Below are 14,110 nucleotides of genomic sequence, written 5' to 3' on the forward strand. Positions count from 1 at the left end.
GACCAACTGCAGCCCCTGCCCGGGTCTCCGGCGGATCCAGAACATGTCGTGATTGGCCAGAGTGAAGCCAGAGCCGATGCAGAGCAACGTCAGGGACCCCCCGGGGGGCTGGAGTTCCCCCCCGCACTCCAGCAGGGTCACGGCCGCCCGGAGCCCTGCGGGACAAAGGGGAGATGGGGATGAGAAACCTCATTGGCTGTGGGCTCAAAGCGGGTGTGGTCTGCTGGAAAAAGGGGCAGGACCCATACGGGAGAAGGATGATGAAATCCAAGGGTCCCAATTTGGTGCCAAGAGTCAGGATTTGGGTCAGGGGTTGAGCTTTTGTCTCATCCCACCTCATCAGCGTCATTCTCACCCGCTGACCCCAAACCACAACTCCTGACCCCAAATCTCCTCTTTGTGCCCCAAACTTTGCTCAGAGGGTCGGGGTTTGAGGCCCAGGGTCCCGATTTGGGGACAAAGGTTGAGGACTCGTTTCAGTGGCTGTGGCTGGGAGCACAAAGTGGGGATTTCGGGAAGAATCGGGGGAGTATTGTTGCCAAGTTAGTTGGGTTTGGGGCAGAACCAGTTTGGGGGTTTTTGCTTCCTGGTTGGTGGTGTTGGTAATGGGGGAGATCTGGGACAAAGGGTCAAGAATGGGGTCAAGGGCTGAGATTTGGGGGAAGGGTCTGGGAATTGGGGACAGGAGGGGACACTGAGATGGGGAGGAATCCAGCATGGGCGTCCTGAGCAGAAGCACCAGGACTCCAATTATCAGCATAAGCACGTTTGGCACAGAAATAGGATCCGGAATCGTCGTCCTTGAGGTTGTTCATGGTCAGCGTCACCGAGCTCTGCCCGTTGTCCCTGGAGATCCTGAACCGGCCCTTGACCGAATCTGCATAGTAGGCGCTGCCACTGCTGGTGATACTTGCGACTGCTTCCAGCCCCTGTCCGGGTCTCTGTCGATACCAGCCCATCCCAAAACTGCTGAAACTGAACCTGGACCCTTGGCAGAGGAGGCGCAGGGACCCCCCGGGGGGCTGGAGGTGCCCCCCGCACTCCAGCAGGGTCACGGCCGCCCGGAGCCCTGCGGGACAAAGGGGAGATGGGGATGAGAAACCTGATTCGTCAAGGGACTCAAAGTGGGCAAAGCCAGCTGGAAATAGGGACAGGACCCACCTGGGAGCAGGATGAAGAACTCCAAGGGTCCCATTTTGGGGCCAAGTTTCAGGGTTTGGGTGAAGGGTTGAGCTTTGCCCTCATCCCCATGTCCCCTTTGTCCCTCAGGGCTCCGGGCGGCCGTGACCCTGCTGGAGTGCGGGGGGCACCTCCAGCCCCCCGGAGGGTCCCTGACGTTGCTGTGCCGCACATCTGAGTTCAATTTTGGGAGTTTTGACATGTTTTGGATCCGTCAGAGACCCGGGCAGGCGCTGGAATGGGTCGCAGGGATCAACACTGGTGGAGGCACCACCTACTACGCGCCATCGGTCAAGGGCCGGTTCAGGATCTCCAGGAACAACGGGAAGAGCTCGGTGACGCTGACCATGAACAACCTCAAGGATGAGGATTCCGGATCCTATTTCTGTGCCAAATTTTCTGGTGCCGGTAATTGGGGTGCTGCTCCAGTTTATCCTTTTGGCCTCTTTCCTGTTCCCCAGACCCTTCCCCCAATCCCCAGCACCTGACCCCATTTCCTCACCCTCAGTCGCAGCTCTGCTCTGGCTCTGCCCTAAATGTCCCCTCTGGGCCACACTCAGCACCCTCGTTCCCCAAATGTCACCGAAATGTCTGGATTTGGGCCCAAAGTTAAGATCAGGGATCAAGAATTCAAATTTGGCCCAAAATTCCCATTCTGAGGCCAAGGGGCAGATTTGGGTCAGTGGCTGTGACTCGGGGCCCGCAGGGGAGATTTGGGGTGAAACTGGACAAGTCTGGGGGCAATGGTTGGGATTAGAGGGACGAGGTCGAGCTCAGGGTGAAATCGGCCCTGATTTGGGGCAGGAGCAGAGATTTGGGGCAGAGTTAGTTCAGAGCTGTTACACGGGGACAGGAATGGGGTGACAGGTTGGGGTTTGGGGAAAGAATCTGGAAAATGGGGACAAGTGGGGAAACAGCAATGCGAATGGGGACAAAAGGATTCACAGCAACAGCCCAAACCGCATATTTGGCACAGAAATAGGTGGCGGAATCCTCGTCCTTGAGGTTGTTCATGGTCAGCGTCACCGAGCTCTGCCCGTTGTCCCTGGAGATCGTGAACCGGCCCTGCAGAGACGGCGCGTAGTAGATGGCACCACTGCTCCAGATCCCTGCGATCCACTCCAGTCCCTGCCCGGGTCTCTGTCCATACCAGCCCATCCAAAAACTGCAAAAACTGAACCCGGACCCTCGGCAGAGGAGGCGCAGGGACCACCCGGGGGGCTGGAGGTGCCCCCCGCACTCCAGCAGGGTCACAGCCACCCAGAGCCCATCCCCAAATCTTCACCCATTTCTCTCATAACTCCCCTTGTTTAGCCCCAAAACCCTACCAGAGTTTTCCATATCTCAACATGCCTGAAAACTGCAATTAACCCCAATCAATTATTTAATTAATTACATACCTCATCCTGAGCATTCTGCATTGATTACACAGTTAATACACTGTTAACAACACCCAAAACCCCCCGGGATCCCAACCCAGGCACATCCCGGCCACGGCCTCGAGCTCCCTCTGGCTCCTGGCCCTGCTGATCCTGCTGGACCTCCCAGGCGGGCCCCGCCCTTTTTTCCTGGAAGTCACGCCCCTTTTCCCCTTCTGGACCAATCAGGTTTCTCATCCCCATCTCCCCTTTGTCCCACAGGGCTCCGGGCGGCCGTGACCCTGCTGGAGTGCGGGGGGGACATCCAACGCCCCGGGGCGTCCCTGCGCCTCCTCTGCCGAGGGTCCGGGTTCAGTTTTTGCAGTTTTGGGATGGGCTGGTATCGACAGCGACCCGGGCAGGGGCTGGAATTCATTGCACAGATCAGCAAAGGTGGCAGTACCGACTACGCGGATTCGGTGCAGGGCCAGTTTAGGATCTCCAGGGACAACGGGCAGAGCTCGGTGACGCTGACCATGAACAACCTCAAGGACGAGGATTCCGGATCCTTTTTCTGTGGGAAAGCTTCGTGCTCTGGTTGTGTTCCTAGTGCTGGTTATGTTGACGATGCCCGTTATGGCCTCCAGCTCCTGGTTCCGATACCTCTCCCAGCACTGAGTCCCAAGAGTTCTGATTTTCGTCCCAAATCTCACCTCTTCACCCAGCCCTTGGCCCTTTGTCCCCATGTGCCCAAATGGTCAGCACTGACCCCAAACCCTCCCCTGCTCCGGCCCCAAGTCTCAGCCATTGGCCCCAAACCTTCACCCCTGGCCTCCAGTTCAGGGCTCCTCCAATCAGGGCCTGGGACTTGGTAGAGATTAGGGAGAAATGGGCAAAATTGGAGGAAAGCACAGAGTTCAGGCAACAATGGCAGAGTTTGGGGGAAAATGGTCGAGGCTGTAGAAGGGCTGCAACTTGGGGGAAGCATTGCTGGGATTGGGGAAATTTCACGACCCTCATGGTCACTACCAAAAGTGAAGGCAAAAACAGCAGCAGCATTACCACCAGCATAACCATTGTCACGTTTGGCACAGAAATAGGACCCGGAATCCTCGTCCTTGAGGTTGTTCATGGTCAGCGTCACCGAGCTCTGCCCGTTGTCCCTGGCGATCGTGAACCGACCCTTGACCGATGGCACGTAGTTGGTGCTGCCACCATTGTCACTGATCCCTGCGAGCCACTCCAGCCCCTGCCCGGGTCTCTGGCGGATCCAGTGCATGCCAAAATTGCCGAAACTGAAGCCGGACCCTCGGCAGAGGAGGCGCAGGGACCCCCCGGGGGGCTGGAGGTCCTCCCCGCACTCTAGCAGGGTCACGGCCACCCGGAGCCCTGTGGGACAAAGGGGAGATGGGGATGAGAAACCTGATTGGTCCAGTGCATCTGAGTGGGCTTACCCAGGTGGAAAAAGGGGCGGGACCCACTGGGGAGGAGGATGATGAAATCCAAGGATCCCAATGTGGGGCCAAGGGTCAGGATGTGGGTCAAGGGTTGAGCTTTGGCCTCATCCCCATCTCCCCTTTGTCCCACAGGGCTCCGGGCTGTAGTGACCCTGTTGGATTGCAGGGGGCACCTCCAGCCCCCCGGGGGGTCCCTGCACCTCCTCTGCCGAGGGTCCGGGTTCAGTTTCGGGAGTGTTGCCCTGCAATGGCTCCGACAGAGACCCTGGCAGGGGCTGGAGTGGGTCGGGAGCATCAGGAGCCATGGTTCTGGCACCAACCTCGCGCCATCCTTCAAGGATCGAGTCAGGATCTCCAGGGACAACGGGCAGAGCTCGGTGACTCCGACCGTGAGCAACCTCAAGGACGAGGATTCCGCCGTTTATTTCTGTGCCAAAGAACCACGCACTGGTGGTTGGAATGATGCTGCTGGTTGTCCTTTCAGCTTCGTTCTTCTCCCCTTGCCCCAGACCCTTCCCTCCAACCCCTGATCCCACTCCTGACCCTTTGTCCCAACCTTGCCCTGCTCTTGCCCCAGATCTCAGCTCCTGGCCCCAAATCAGGGCCGGTTTCACGCTGAGCTCACCTTCGTCCATCCAATCCCAACCATTTTTGCCCAACTGGACCCGTTCTGTCCCAAAACTGCAGTGGTGGAACTGAGTCACAGCCACGGAAAAAAATCTGGCCCATTTTCCCTAAATCTCGACCATGTGCACCCAGGTTTGGGGACCTTGGTAGAGCCTTGGAGCCAAGAGCTGAGATTTGGTGGCAAGAGGTGAGATTGGGGCAGAGCCAGTTCAGAGCTGGGACAGGGCGACAGGAATGGAGGAAGAGTCTGGGAAATGGGGACGGATGGGGACCCGATGATGGGATCAGATGGATCAAGAGGAGCACCAGCACTGCAGAAATTATTATCAATATTTTTGGCACAGAAATAGGATCCGGAATCCTCGTCCTTGAGGCTGTTCATGGTCAGCGTCACCGAGCTCTGCCCGTTGTCCCCGGAGATCGTGAACCAGCCCTTGACTGATGGCGCATAGCAGGCGCTGCCACCATTGCTTTACCTCCCTGCGAGCCACTCCAGCGCCTTCCCGGGTCTCTATTGGACCCAGTTCAGGGCAAAACTGCCGAAACTGAACCCGGACCCTTGGCAGAGGAGGTGCAGGGAACCCCCGGGGGCCTGGAGGTCCCCCCCGCACTCCAGCAGGGTCACGGCCGCCCGGAGCCCTGCGGGACAAAGGGGAGATGGGGATGAGGCCAAAGCTCAACCCTTGACTCAAATCCTGACCCTTGGCCCCAAACTGTGACCCTTGGAGTTCTTCATCCTCCTCCCAGGCAGGTCCTGCCCCTTTTACCAGCAGTCCACACCCAGTTTGGGGCCTTCAACCAATGAGGTTTCTCAGAACCCTGGGCCTCAAATCCCGACCGTCTGAGCAAAGTTTTGGGGCACAAAGAGGAGATTTGGGGTCAGGAGTTGTGGCTTGGGGTCAGCGGGTGAGAATTGGGGCCGAGGCAGAGCAAGGTTGGGATCAATGGTCAAGGGCTGGGTGTGGGCTGGGGGCTTGGGGGAAGGGTCTGGGAAACGGGGACAGAGGGGGACACGGAGATGGGGACACGACCATCATCAACACCCTAATTAGCAAGAGCACCACCATCACCAGTACCAGCAGATTTTCCGCAAAAATAAACGGTGGAATCCTCGTCCTTGAGGTTGTTCATGGTCAGCGTCACCGAGCTCTGCCCGTTGTCCCTGGGGATCGTGACCAGGCCCTCGACCCATGGCGCGTAGTAGGTGTAGGCACTATTGGAGTAGATGCTTGCGACATATTCCAAACCCTGCTCGGGTCTCTGGCGGATCCAGAACATTCCATAATCCCGAAAACTGAACCCGGACCCTTGGCACAGGAGGCGCAGGGACCCCCCGGGGGGGCTGGAGGTCCCCCCCGCACTCCAGCAGGGTCACGGCCGCCCGGAGCCCTGCGGGACAAAGGGGAGATGGAGATGAGGCGATGCAAATTCGGGTGGTGCTGTCCAATTAATTAATGGGTGGATTGGGGCTAATTGCAGGGTTGAAGGCACTTTACAATACTGGAAATCTCTGTTGGAGATTTAGGGCCAGACAAAGGGAATTTGGGGCAAAACTGATCAAGGTTTGGGGATGGGGAAGCGGCCGTGACCCTGCTGGAGTGTGGGGGGGAACTCCAGCCCCCCGGGGGGTCCCTGCGCCTCCTCTGCCGAGGGTCCGGGTTCGATTTTGGGGATTATGGAATGTACTGGATCTGCCAGAGACCCGGGCAGGGGCTGGAATTTGTAGCAAGTATCTACAACAATGGTGGCAGCACCGAGTACGCGCCCTCGGTCAAGGGCCGGTTCACGATCTCCAGGGACAACGGGCAGAGCTCGGTGACGCTGACCATGAACAACCTCAAGGACGAGGATTCCGGATCCTATTTCTGTGCCAAAGATGCTTATGGTGGTGGTTCTAGTAGTGCTGGTTATATTTACGATGGTTATGATGGCCCCACCCTGCCTTTGATCTCACAGACATCCCTAATTTCCCACATTCTACCCTCAAATCTTTACTCTTAAAACTGAATCTTGACCCTTTTCCCTCAATCTCTACCATCACTGCCTTACCTCTCCCACTTCTCTGCACCTTGCAGCCTTTCACCCAAATCTCAAATGTTCATGCCCAAAACTCTGCCCTTTGTGCCCCAGATCTCAGCGGGGATCACTTCTGACCGTTGGCCCCAAACTCAGCCGGTTCTGCCCCAAACCTCAGCTCTTGGCACCGAGTCTCAGCCAAGGTCCCCAAACCTGGGTGCAAATGGTTGAGATTTGGGGAAAACGGGCCGGATTTGGGTCTGTGGGGGTCACCAATGGGGTCAAGGGTTGGAGGGAAGGACCTGGGGAATGGGGACAGGTGGGGACCCAGGGATGGGGTCAAGTCAATAGATTCGAGGGCACCAGCAGCAATGTTACTGCTGGACTCCTTGGCGCAGAAATAGGATCCGGAATCCTCGTCCTTGAGGTTGTTCATGGTCAGGGACATGGAGCTCTGCCCGTTGTCCCTGGAGATCGTGACCAGGCCCCGCAATGATGGCGCATAGTTTGTGCCACTTTGGCTGTCGATGGCGGCCACCCACTGCAGCCCCTGCCCAGGGCTCTGGTGCATCAAGTGCAGATCAGAATGACCGAAATGGAACCCGGACCCTCGGCAGAGACAGCGCAGGGACCCGCCGGGTGGCTGGAGGTCCCCCCCGCACTCCAGCTGGGTCACGGCTGCCCGGAGCCCAGCGGGACAAAGGGGAGATGGGGATGGGAAACCTGATTGGTCCAGAAGGGGAAAAGGGGCGTGACTTTCAGGAAAAAGTTGTGGGACCCACCTGGGAGGGGCAGCAGGAGCAGGAGGGCCAGGAGCCGGAGGGAGCTCAAGGCCGTGGCCGGGATGTGCCAAGGTTGGGAATGGTTAATGGTGGTATTAGTTTTGAAATCAATGTAGAACACTCAGGGCAATGTGTCCAATTAATTACTGAGAATATGGAGTTAACTTGCAGGATTTGAGGAACCTTAGGATACCAGAAAAATGTGATGGAGATTTGGGACCTAATCAGTGGAGTTATGAGTGCGATTGGTGAAGATTTGGGGATGGGCTCTGGGCGGCCGTGACCCTGCTGGAGTGCGGGGGGACCTCCAGCCCCCCAGGGGGACCCTGGGCCTCCTCTGCCGAGGGTCCGGGTTCAGTTTCGGCAGCTCTGACATGTTCTGGATCCGCCAGGGACCCGGGCAGGGGCTGGAATTTGTCGTGTGGATCAGGAGCGATGGTTCCAGCACCATCTACACGCCGTCGGTCAACGACCGGTACACGATCTCCAGGGACAACGGGCAGAGCTCGGTGACGCTGACCATGAACAGCCTCAAGGACGAGGATTCCGGATCCTATTTCTGTGCCAAAGCTGCTGGTGCTGCTTGGGCTGCTGCTGCTTACATTGACCCTGCCGGTGGTGGCAGCGCCCGTGCCTGAGCTCCTCTGGTCCGCAAATCTCAGAACCTTTACCCAAATCTCAGCCCTTGACCTCATTCTTGCACCTTCTCCCAGGTCTCCCCTATTTCCCCCAATGCTGACCAAAGACCCCAAACCCCCAAACTGGTTCTGCCCCAAACCGTCCTGCGTTGGCCGCAAAACTCGCCCGATTCTGCCCCAAATCCCCACTCTAGGCTCCCAGCCACAGCCGCTGACCCAAACCTCACCCGCTGCCCCTAAATCTCTACCCTTGGGGCACTTTTGGGGCACGAGGGGGAGATTTGGGGCCGAGAGTTGAGTTTGGGGCCAGACCCAGGGGAGGGTTTGGGGCCAATAAGCAGCGTTGGGGCAAAGGGGGCGGGGCTGGGACAAAGGGTCAGGGAGAAGGTTTGGGGCCAGTGGTTGAGTTTTGGGGCAGAAACAGGCGAGGGTTTGGGGTCAGTGCTGACCATTGATGCAAATGGGGACAAAGGGTCAAGATCTGAGACAAGAGGTGAGGTTTGGGATGAAAATCGAAGATGTGGAGATGCAATGATAGGACAGGAGCAAAATCTAGAAGTTTAACGCTATCAACAGCATTGTCACCATGATTAGCAACAGCCCAACAACCAGCACAAAAAGCCCTGGCACAGAAATAGCATCCGGAATCCTCGTCCTTGAGGTTGTTCATGGTCAGCGTCACCGAGCTCTGCCCGTTGTCCCTGGAGATCTTGAACCGGCCCTTTACCTATGGCGCGTAGCTGGTGCTGCCACCAGTGTTGGTGATCCCCACGAGCCATTCCAGTCCCTGCCTGGGTCTCTGGCGCATCCAGCCCATCCCAAATTTTCTGAAACTTAACCCGGACCCTCGGCAGAGGAGGCGCAGGGACCCCCCGGGGGGGCTGGAGGTCCCCCCCACACTCCAGCAGGGTCACGGCCGCCCGGAGCCCTGCGGGACAAAGGGGAGATGGGGATGAGGCCAAAGCTCAACCCTTGACCCAAATCCTGAATCTTGTCCCAAAACTGGGACCCTTGGAGTTCATCATCCTCCTCCCAGGTGGGTCCTGACCCTTTTTTCCAGATGGTCATGCCCACCTCGAGGTCCTCAACCAATCAGGTTTATGATTTCCATCATCTCCCCATTTTCCCACAGGGCTCTGGGTGGCCGTGACCCTGCTGGAGTGCGGGGGGGACCTCCAGCCCCCCGGGGGGTCCCTGCGCCTCCTCTGCCGAGGGTCCGGGTTCAGTTTCAGCAGTTTTGGGATGGGATGGGCTGGGTTCGTCAGAGTCCCGGGCAGGGTTTGGAATTCGTCGCGGGGATCAACGGTGATGGTTCCACCCCCAGATACGCGCCGTCGGTGAAGGGCCGGTTCAGCATCTCCAGCGACAACGGGCAGAGCTTGGTGACGCTGACCATGAACAACCTCAAGGACGAGGATTCCGGATCCTATTTCTGTGCCAAAAACGCCTATGATGGTTGGGGTTGGGAGGCTCATGCTGCTGGTTCTAATTTTGGTCCCGTCCCCATCCCCGTTCCCCAGGTCCTTTTCTCAAACCCTTGACCCCATTGTTGACCCCCACGGACCCAAATCTGGCCCGTTTGCCCCAAATCTCGACCATTTGCACCCAGGTTTGTGGACCTTGGTTGAGCCTTGGAGCCAAGAACTGAGGTTTGGGGCCAGGAGCTGAGATTTGGGGCAAAAGGTTGAGATTTGGGGCCAAGAATGAAGATTTGGGTCCAGGAGCTGAGATTTGGGACCAAGAGCTGAGATTTGGGGCCAAGAATGAGGATTTGGGGCCAGAAGTGAAGATTTGGGGCCGAGATTGAGGATTTGGAGCCAAGAGGCAAGATTTGGGGCCCAGAACGAAGATTTGGGGCCCAGAACGAAGATTTGGGGACCAGAATGAAGATTTGGGGCCGGGAGTGGAGATTTGGGGCCGGGAGTGGAGATTTGGGGCCCAGAACAAAAATCTGGGGCCAAGAACGAAGATTTGGGGCTAAGAACAAAGATTTGGGGCCAGGAATGAAGATTTGGGGCCACAGGCTGAGATTTGGGGCTACGAGTGCAGATTTGGGGCCAGGAGCTGAGATTTGGGACCAGGAGTGGGGATTTGGGGCCAAGAACGAAGATTTGGGGCGGGAGTTGAGATTTGGGGTGTAAGGTTGAGATTTGGGGTGAAGAAGCAAGATTTGGGGCAAAGAGCTGAGATTTGGGGCCAAGAATGAGGATTTGGGGTGAAGAATTTTAATTTAATTTAATTTTATTTTATTTAATTTTATTTTATTATTTATTTTATTATTTTATTTTATTTTATTTTATTTCGTTTTATTATTTTATTTTATTTTATTTTAATTTCTTTTCTTTTATTTTATTTTAATATATTATTTTATATTATTTTCATTTATTATTTGATTTTATTTTCCTTTATTTTATTTTATTTTATTTTATTTTATTTTATTTTATTTAACTTTATTTTATTTCATTTTATTTAATTTTATTTTATTATTTTATTTTATTTTATCTGATTTTATTTTATTTTTTTTTTATTCCTCTTTTATTTTAATTAAATTTTTATTTTATTTTAATATTTTATTTTATTTCATTTTAATTCATTATTTTATTTTATTTTTCTTTTTTTATTCCTATTTTAGTTTCATTTAATTTTATTTTTCTTTTATTTGTTTTTTCTTTTATTTTCTTTTTCTTTTTTTATTCTCATTTAAGTTTGATTTCATTTTATTTTTATTTTATTTCCATTTTCTAACTTAATTTTATAGTGATTTTATTTCTCAATGTAGTTTAAAATTTAATTTCAATATAATTTTATTTCTATTCGTAATTTTTATTTTGGATTTTCATTTTAAACGCATTTGAACTTTTTTAAATTTTAATTACAATTGAAAGTATAATTTTATTCTTTAATTTCATATTAAATTTATTTCTCTTTTCATTTTCTTGTTCTTTTCCAATTAAATTTCAATTAAATTGAAATTTCAATTAAATTGAAATGAAATAATCATTTTATTTTAATGAATATTTTATTTGGAATTTTAATTTTTACTATAATTCACTTTGCATTTTTTTCATATTTTTAATATCAATTTTAATTTTCTTTTTTCTCTTCATTTTAATTTCTTATTGCATTTTCCATTATAATTTTATTTCTAAATTTATTTGAAGTTAATTTCCTTTTTCCTATTCACATCATTTTAATTTTATTTTTTTATTGTGTTTTCAATTTTATCTTAATTTCAAAAGGGAATTTCAGCCTCAATTTTACCTTTAAGTTCCTTTTTAATTTATATATTTATTTTATCTTGTTTAATTTTATTTTACTTTAATTTTATTTTTATTTCTTTTTTATTTTTAATTGATTTTCGATTTTGATTTATTTCACTTTAATTTAAAATGATATGTTTATTGATAACTTTAATTTTATTTAAAAATTTATATTTTTATTTCCATTTTTAATTAAGTCATATAGTAAATTTTGTCGGTAAGTTTATTTTTATTTAATTTCATTTAAAGTTTAATTTTAATTTTAATTTTCCTTTTAATTTTTTTTTTTATTGAATTTTAATTCTTGCCAATTTTGGAACTTTTAATTCCGATTTTTGTGATTTTCTGGTTTTGGTTTCCAGGTGAATTTTTTAATTTAATTACGATTTTATTTAATTTAACTTAATTTAATTAATTTTAGTTTAATTTAGATTATTTCTATTTTATTTTATTTTAATTGAGTTTATTTTCGTTTAATTTAATTGATTTGAAGTTTTATTTTGTTTTATTTCCTTTTTGTTTAACAAAGTTTAAGTAAATTAAATTATTATAAATTTAAATGAATTTCAATTTAAAGCAAATTTATTTTATTTTATTTCTTATTTAATTTTATTTTATTTTTATTGAGTTTATTTTAGTATAATTTTATTTATTTGAGGTCTTCTTTTGTTTTATTTCCTTCTTATTTTACAAAGTTTCGGTAAATTAAATTGTTTTAAATTTAAATGAATTTAAATTAAATTTATTTCATTTTATATCTTATTTTAGTTTATTTTATCTTTATTGAGCTTATTTTTGTTTAATTGATTTGAAGTTTTATTTTGTTTTATTTCCTTTTTATTTAACATAGTTGAAGCAAATTAAATTATTTTAAATTTAAATGAATTTCAATTTAAAAGAAATTTATTTTATTTTATTTTTTTTTTTATTTTATTTTTATTGAGTTTATTTTAGTTTAATTTAATTGATTTGAGGTCTTATTTTGTTTTATTTCCTTTTTATTTAGCAAAGTTTCAGTAAATTAAATTATTTTTAATTGAAATGAATTTGAATTTAAAGTCAATTTATTTTTTTTTATTCAATTTTAATTAATTACTTCCATCATTAATTTGTTAACTTTGTTTATTTGAGGTTTATTAATGACAATATTTTTAATTTATATTTTTATTTTTATAATAATAACAGTAATAGTAATAAAAACAACAACAATTATAACATTCAAAATAATACTAATAATAGTAATAATAAAAAAATAATAATTATATTAATAATAATATAATACTAAAACAATAAAATATTTATTTTATTTTATTATATTTTTATTTTTTTAAATTCTATTTTTAATTAATTACTTCCATCATTAACTTGTTAACTTTGTTTATATGAGGTTTATGAATGGCAATATTTTTAATCTATATTTTTATTTTGGTAATAATATTAATAATAATAATAATAATAATAATAATAATAATAATAATAATAATAATAATAAATTAATAAAATATAATAATAATAGTAGTAACAATAATAATGAAATACAATAATAATAATAATAATAAATAATTATAATAATAAATATAGTAATAAATATAATAATAGTAAATATTATAATAATAATAATAACACAGTAAAATATTATTTTTTATTTTATTTTTTTATTTTTATTGTTTTTATTTCTATTTTTTTTTATTTCTTATTCTAATATTTTGCCAGGTTCCTTCCTCGCTAACATTTATTAACATCGATTAAAGTCAATGACCGTTTATTAATGGCTATTAATTAATATTATTTCAATCAAAAATTAAAGAATTCCATTTTCTTCTGGGTTTTCTTCGTTCTTTTCGTTTTTTCCCTTTGGGGATCAATGAAAGAAAATGGAATTAACGGGAATAAAAGAATTGTAATCAAATAAATGGAACATTGAAAAAAAAATCAAAATTAAATAGAAAATTCAGTGAAATAAAATAAAATAATTCAATGTAATTGATGTTGTTTTTATTTTATTTTACTTTATTTTATTACAAGCTATTCGTTTATCATTATTCGCATTTTGATTTAATTGATTTTATTAAGATTTATTTTTATTATTTTCATTAATCACAAAGAATTTATTTTATTTATATTTGTTTTTATTCATTACAGCGTATTCTTTATACGCGTTTATGCGAATGGATTTTTAAAATATTGAAATTAAAATGAATTTGAATTAAAATTAAAATGAAATCATTAATTTAAATTTTAAAAATTTTGAATTTTAAATGGACCAAAATTGAATCTAGAATTAATTTTAAATGAAATTAAAATGAATAAAAAAAATAGAATAGAATAGAATAGAATAGAATAGAATAGAATAGAATAAAACAATGTAAAATAAAATAAAATAAAGTTAAAAAAAAATTAAAATAAAATAAAATAAAATAATGAAATAAAAATATAATACAATAAATTATAAAAAAAAATAAAATAGAATAACGTAAAAAAAATAAAATAATAAATTAAAATAAAATAAAATAAAAAAAATAAAATAATATAAAATAAAATAAAATAGAATAAATGAAAATAAAATAAAATAATAAATTAAAATAAAATAAAATAAAATAAAATAAAGTAAAATAAGATAAGATAAAGTAAAATAAAATAAAATTATACATTAAAATAAAATAATATCTTAAAATAAAATAAAATAAAATAAAATAAAATAAAATAAAATACGATTAAAAATAAATGGGAGAAAACAAAGTAATCAGAAAAAAACAATGAAATAAAAATGAAAAAAAAGAAATCTAATAGGAA

General features: G+C 45.3%; 1 pseudogene and 4 gene segments (V, D, J or C); 3 read left to right on the plus strand and 2 right to left on the minus strand.

Moving 5' to 3' along the window:
* Nucleotides 1–415: 415 nt before the first annotated feature.
* LOC128946327 (Ig heavy chain V region 914-like) lies at nt 416–1,061 on the minus strand (the record flags this gene model as incomplete). The annotated part of the segment is given in 2 exon segments: nt 416–489; nt 740–1,061. Coding segments are annotated over 2 exon segments (396 nt in total), but the record flags the coding sequence as incomplete, so codon positions are not given.
* A 216-nt stretch (nt 1,062–1,277) lies between these two features.
* LOC128946328 (Ig heavy chain V region 6.96-like) lies at nt 1,278–2,549 on the plus strand (the record flags this gene model as incomplete). The annotated part of the segment is given in 2 exon segments: nt 1,278–1,587; nt 2,494–2,549. Coding segments are annotated over 2 exon segments (366 nt in total), but the record flags the coding sequence as incomplete, so codon positions are not given.
* A 31-nt stretch (nt 2,550–2,580) lies between these two features.
* Nucleotides 2,581–5,899, minus strand: LOC128946329 (immunoglobulin heavy variable 3-64D-like). The segment is given in 3 exon segments: nt 2,581–2,594; nt 3,600–3,921; nt 5,765–5,899. Coding segments are annotated over 3 exon segments (471 nt in total).
* Nucleotides 5,900–6,199: 300 nt separating this feature from the next.
* Nucleotides 6,200–6,774, plus strand: LOC128946330 (Ig heavy chain V region 6.96-like; the record flags this gene model as incomplete). The annotated part of the segment is given in 2 exon segments: nt 6,200–6,542; nt 6,752–6,774. Coding segments are annotated over 2 exon segments (366 nt in total), but the record flags the coding sequence as incomplete, so codon positions are not given.
* A 2,432-nt stretch (nt 6,775–9,206) lies between these two features.
* Nucleotides 9,207–9,514, plus strand: LOC128946371 (immunoglobulin heavy variable 3-23-like; annotated as a pseudogene).
* Nucleotides 9,515–14,110: the final 4,596 nt, after the last annotated feature.

This window comes from Melozone crissalis, unplaced genomic scaffold (genome assembly GCF_028551555.1).
Source record: "Melozone crissalis strain CALT ecotype California unplaced genomic scaffold, PUWL_Pcris_2 ptg000079l_1, whole genome shotgun sequence".
NCBI classification, from domain to species: Eukaryota; Metazoa; Chordata; class Aves; order Passeriformes; family Passerellidae; genus Melozone; species Melozone crissalis.